The 6,361-nt window shown below is 32.8% G+C and overlaps 1 protein-coding gene across 1 annotated transcript; it reads left to right on the forward strand.

Annotated features, from left to right (window-relative positions):
* The first annotated feature begins 3,193 nt into the window (after positions 1-3,193).
* Positions 3,194-5,895, forward strand: LOC135957219 (uncharacterized). Its single transcript, XM_065507923.1, has 2 exons — positions 3,194-3,468; positions 4,402-5,895. Exon 2 carries the CDS (start codon positions 4,427-4,429, stop codon positions 5,702-5,704), a length of 1,278 nt encoding a protein of 425 aa, XP_065363995.1. The 5' UTR covers positions 3,194-3,468; positions 4,402-4,426; the 3' UTR covers positions 5,705-5,895.
* Positions 5,896-6,361: the final 466 nt, after the last annotated feature.

Below are 6,361 nucleotides of genomic sequence, written 5' to 3' on the forward strand. Positions count from 1 at the left end.
ATGTTCCATTCACACCAATACTCTTTTAAATATAACTAAAGCACTTCCCAGCAGTTAAGCAAGTAGTCAATGTATCCCTTAAAGACAGTAATTGTCACAAATGTCTTATCACTTGGCTGACTCCATTTTATGTATTTTGGTCATTTGACACGTGTGTGCACTTTGTAGTGCAGAGAGAAGACAATTGGTTACTTTATGCATCCCAAGTAATCTAGCGTGAAGACAATTGTCACTTAAGTGTCTCTAAGTAATCTAGAGTGTAGTCACTTTAAACGTTTTGTAAGTAATTCGTACAAACTGGTTTCTTAAAAATTGTGTTAATATAATTCTCATACAGTTTATTTTTATTTTTGCTTAAGTATACTGATATCAAATGTAACATAGCATGAAGTCAATAGTCACTTTAGTGTCTCTTAGTAACCTATGGTAAAGTTGACTACTTTCGATCAGCTATCCGATAGTCACGTTATAATCAAAAGGGTCAATTGACCCCCTGCTTAGGACATACACGTGTTAAAATAACTAGTCAAGTAGCTGATCAAGTAACTAGTTACAAAGCTAGCAAGGTAACTGACGCTATGTAAGCAGTATGTGAATCCAATGCGTTGCCTACTTTGGACTAGCTATTAGACATTCCCATTGTAATCAAAAAGAGACAATTGACCCCCTGCCTAAGACATGAACGTGTTAAAATGGCTAGTCACGTGGCTATTGAAGTAACTAGCTCCCACCCTAAATGATGGGTAGAATCACTAGTTCGGTACTGTCTCCTAGAACTGCTGGGTTATACTATCAAAAATCGACTACGGTCTTCAAATTTACGGACATTGCCCAAAAAGTTATTTAATACTAATTTTCTCACCTTATCACGCAGCAATAAGATGTGCATTAGGAGCTTTTCCAACAACGAATATAAAAAAACATGCTCGCAGAATCTGGCTTCCCATCAATTTCAGAACGTGTACACTCCTGTGACCTAAAACTCATTACCAGGCTTTATATTTCTAGTAACAAAAACCTCATTAAACACCTTAAAAATGCAATTAAACAAAAAAGTATTTGCAAAATCCAGTCACCAATTCACAGATGTATTCATTTTTACCGCAGAAGCTCTAGCTATAAAAGTTGCTGTTGAACATTGTTCTAAGCAAAAAGGTCGTTTTGTTATATGTACTGATAGCAAATCGACCGTATCTGCTGTACTTACGCGAAAAATTCAGGACATTTAATATCTGAAATACGAAATTTTCTAATAAAACATCCAAACAAACTTCGTATTATGTGGGTCCCAGGACACGCTAATATACCTGGAAACGAAGCAGCAGACGTTACTGCCGGGAATGCAAAGAAATGTCCCCTGCTAACATTTCATATTCAGGAAAATATTGACCTCCAATATGTAATTAAATCTTATCTTAAATCAACAAAAAACAATCAATGGGCAACATATAACCACCACTACAAAACATACAATCCATTAGGCGCCAAAACTATTTTTCCTTCTACAAATTGTCGGCAACAATTGCTATTATTCACCAGACTTAGACTTGGTCACACTTCTATAACTCATCAACACCTATTAACCAAAGACAACGAACCGGTTTGTAACAACTGTAATTCAGCAATGTCAGTCCAACATCTATTGGACATATGTCCAAAATATCACTCGCAGAGAATCTACATTCGGAACTTCTACACCTAGCTCTTTACTTGCTACACCATACCATAATAATATTAGCAGTATTTACCTATTTCTTAAGCAATGTAATCTATTAAATAAGATATAACTATCTTTGAATATTAATACAAAATAATATTACTATCAGAGTCAGTTGCTCATACTCTTTTATTTATCTTGTTATATAATAGTATTTATTGTATTATATAATTCTAATAAAATAAAAAAAATAAAAAATATAGATAAAATGGACGTTATTTAAATAAAAATTGTTAAAAAATATGTTAATGTTTTAAGCGCGGGTCCGGGCGTTTATAAAATCATATATAGGGTTAAAGAGAATATTTTTAACTTTATCTGGGCGATGTATTGACGTAAATATAGTTCTTTAACAAATATGCCATGTAGTATACCGTTTTCAAAGACTACAATTAGCTATGATCATTTTTATCTCATCAACTATAGAAAATTAACATATTTTGGCTACCTTAGTTTTGATCATTTTGCAGGCCCTTTTTTAGCCTTTTTTTAAGCATTTAGCCCTTTTTGTTCACCAACAATTGGCAACGCTGGTACCTACTTACACGAGCTTATAGAGCCAACGTACTAAGCGACTAAATTGAGGGTTTCTTCGCAGGATCAAATACATACATAGTCTGTTAGGTCTATAAAGCAATGACAGATATAATAAACTGTAGAAAATGCTGCCTTCTTATATATATCTCTATATTATAGCAAAATAAAATAGATCATCTGAAATCAAAGCCATCTGTTTCTGTTGTCAGCAAGATCTAAAATTGTTGATTAATGTACTTACTTATGAAGAACTAGAAATATTGTGAGAATATTCTTATTTTAGAGACATTTATTATTCCATTAACACAAATCCAACTATTTGAGGAAAAAGCCAAACATTCTTTAACGAGGCGAGATTTTCATCTTGGAACAAAACAATACCAAGATGAACTTTCTCATATTATTATTAACAATATTCTCCATCCACTTCCTTTCACACTCTATTGCCAAAAGTAATAGAAATCAAAAAAAGGAATATAATAAATGATGGGAACTTTTTGTGGACCAAATTAAATTAAATCACAGTTACACCTTTAAAATTTATATAGATTTTTCTCAAAGATCAAAAATTATTGATTACCTTGACACATCTCGAACTATTTATTCATTGAATATCCATACATCTTGTGATCATCGTGATCAGGAAAATCAACAGTTAAGGTAAGAAAAAATATCAATTACTAATTTTCTGCCCTAATTAAAATTGCAATCCTTCATGTGCATAGTACATGCTCTTACTTGGATTTGGAGAAAATAAACTATTGTATTTTACTGCACAAAGGATAATGAAAGAGAGCCAACTACCAATGTACTCTTAAATGTATACCTAATGTTAACGAAAGAGTATAATGTGAATAAAGAATAAGAATTTTCTCTTTGCAATTTGATTGTATAAATAGCCAGGGTGGTTACAAACTGATGAGTATTCGTTAGTTAAACAGCGACCTGAGTACATTGCTGCTCAGATACATTGCGACAGTTGAACGGAAAAGACGTGTGTGTGTTTCTTTAAACAAAAAAGAACAAACTATATCAAAAAAATTAATAAAGATCAAGAACATTTAGCAAAATATTAAAGAAAAAAAACTCAAGAACTTAACATAAAAAATAAATCAATGCTTTAGTGAAATTTCCTGTATATTTTGGATTACAACTTACATTTTGGATAACAATTTTGTTGGCAGTTGGATTTCTTTCACAGTCATCTTATTGAGGTAAGTTAAATTTCAAACTTCTGCTTATTAATTGATTACCAAATCAATTGTGTGTAAATAAAGTGACTGGACTGTAAATGCTCATAATTCTTGTGAATACTCGAATTCATAACTATTTAAGAAAGCTCTTCACGAACACTTATTTAAAGGAATCTCTATCATCCACCAATTTCAAATACAACCTCCTAAGTTGTGAATACAAAATTCACAAGCAGGGGTATTAAACTCTAAACTTCTTAAATAAATATATCGCAAATTTGGATAAATTACCAAATTCAAAGCACATTGGCTGGCAATTGCAAAAAAAAAATTGTATTTGAATTGTTTTGCTCTTGTAGGGAAGTTAATCATTTGTAAAACCTGAACTCTTTTCCATTGTACTTCATGAACACAATAAATACGGTTTTCTTTTTCTGCTTACACAGCTGGAATTCCTTTCAAAACTAAGACAGAAGAAAAGCTTTTTTTTTTCTTAAATCGAAATCAAAGACAAAACAAAAACACACACATGAAACTCCCAATTTTGCAACGTGTGGTGTGGCTCTTCTTACTTAAGATTTTATTTTGTATTCTCAAAAATAAAAAGAAAAAAAACAGAAAATTTGCGCGCGAATTTAATTTTGCAAAAAACGAGTTTTTCTGTTTACAGAATACACAATGAAGACGACTTCTTCATGTTGTCTTGTATCTTTTTATTTACGAATCTACTATGTAGATATGTACTGCATTTGAGACTTTTATTTTTAGATGGTTGAAAATATTCGCACTAAAACCCATACAATACCTTAAGTAGCAAGAACAATAAAAATGTACATAGTTATTTAGACGAGTATGCTAATAAAAATGACCAGTCTTCAATTTTATAACAATTAAAACCTGAATTTCGTACTACACATATTTATGAATATTTTTCTTGTTTTCTTCAAATTTCAGTTGTGACAATAAACACCGTTTAAATATGTTGAAATGGGCAGTTAATGGTCCTCGCCAGAGTTATTCGCAAAATGATGATAATAATCAGGAATTTCCTGCCACATCTGGCTCTTCGTCGCAACAGCAAAGGCGACGTCTAAAACGTAAATCTTCTGATTTGAGTACGCTTAGACCCAAAACATCCTGGCACGACAAAGAAAATCAATATACATCCACACCTTTGCATGCAACTGCCAGAAGTTTCTCAGTGAGTCCTTCACGTAAAATGGATAGTTTGAAAGATTTAAGTAACATAGTGCCCGAACTGCCATACAACTCCCCTTTGAGATTGTCCACCAACAAACTATCGCCTAATATTTTGAAAACTCCCGAAAACACACAAGCACGCAAAAATCTACCTAATAACTACGCATCTACTTTGCCCACGTTTGATGTGGAATATTCTCCCTGTGCTCTGATTCCCGGTCCTATATTGGCATTGAGAGGAGTAGGCATACCCGATAGTTACTTTGAAAAGCCTAGATACATAACACCACATCCCAAGGAAATATTAAACAATGTTAACGAAGAACCAGCACTTGAAACTAAAACACTTGAGAAACCTGCTACATCTATTTTAAAATATCCCGTATACATGGAAGAATCTACCTTAAGTTCGACCAAAATGGGTGATGTTACCCTGGAACGTATGATAGACGCCATTCTTGAAAGCACGCGTAAAGAAAGAAAATCGCAGAAAGCACAAAAGCATCCACAACAATCCCACTCACAGAATATGTCACCCACCTATACGCCAGCCGAAGATCCAGCCAGTGATTTACATGAAGTCTGGGATTCAGAAAAGGCACGCTACAGACAAAAGGAACAAAAGTTTAGAGCCGGCTTAACTAAAAAGAGTCTATTCAATGAAAGGGAAATATGCTCGCCACAATTGCAAGAAACTCTCGATCCTGGCCAATTAAGAAGACAAGGTGGTCTCAGAAGAAAGCGTAAAATCAACCAAATTACAGCCAGCGTCATGAACTCCGCCCAAAAATTCCTGGGCAAAGGTCCACACGCGCAAAAACCTTTCTTGCATTCCCATAACCTGCGCAAAGTATTCGAAGCTGAACTCATACACGATGAAATTCATCCACGCAAACTTATGCGCAATCTTAGTCCCGATAGTGGTCACAATTCCTCTGGTGATTACGAAGAAGAAGACGATGACTCCACCTTAGAATGTACCTCAGATGATAACAAAACTTTAGATAACACCAAAAGAAGACTAAGTTTCTCTTTGCAAAATTTAAATAAAACATAATGTAGAAAAATAATACAAAATTTTTGCAAGTTACTGCCTTAATTCTAGAACACATAGAGCGAACTTTATTTTCAAAATACTTAATATAATTAAAAATGTTGAAAAGTTATCAATTTGGTTGTTTTTAATTGCTAAGAATCTTTAAATAAAATTGACAAATTACAAAAAAAAAACATACATACATTTAATAATTGTTTTTTTAATCTAAAAAGGGGAAAGGGGAACAAAATCTCATGATATTTGTTTCGAGAGCAAAAATATTAGAATATACATAATTCTGTTTCTTAATTAAACTATTTTCTTGAATATAAAAATTCTTGTTTATGATTCTCTATTCATCATTCTAATATTAAATTGTAAATAATTTATGATTATTCCCAAATAACCGTTACACAAAATATGTGTTTTCTTTGGTTGAGCAGCATAAACCATAACAATTTTAATTTTAAACACTTATTATAAAATTTTCACAGTCATAAAGCACCTGTGACCAATATCTAGTTCGAAATTGTTCCACATAAAATTGCCGTTACACCTACAACAAATGTTTCTAAATGTTTTACATTCTGCTGGCTTTTCTCAAGCATTTACAAAGTTGCAGTTGAACAAAGGAATATGCTAATAAGGTCCTTTAGCCTCAACACTGCAGCAGACCAG

The sequence above is a fragment of the Calliphora vicina genome, chromosome 4, assembly GCF_958450345.1.
Source record: "Calliphora vicina chromosome 4, idCalVici1.1, whole genome shotgun sequence".
Taxonomy (NCBI): domain Eukaryota; kingdom Metazoa; phylum Arthropoda; class Insecta; order Diptera; family Calliphoridae; genus Calliphora; species Calliphora vicina.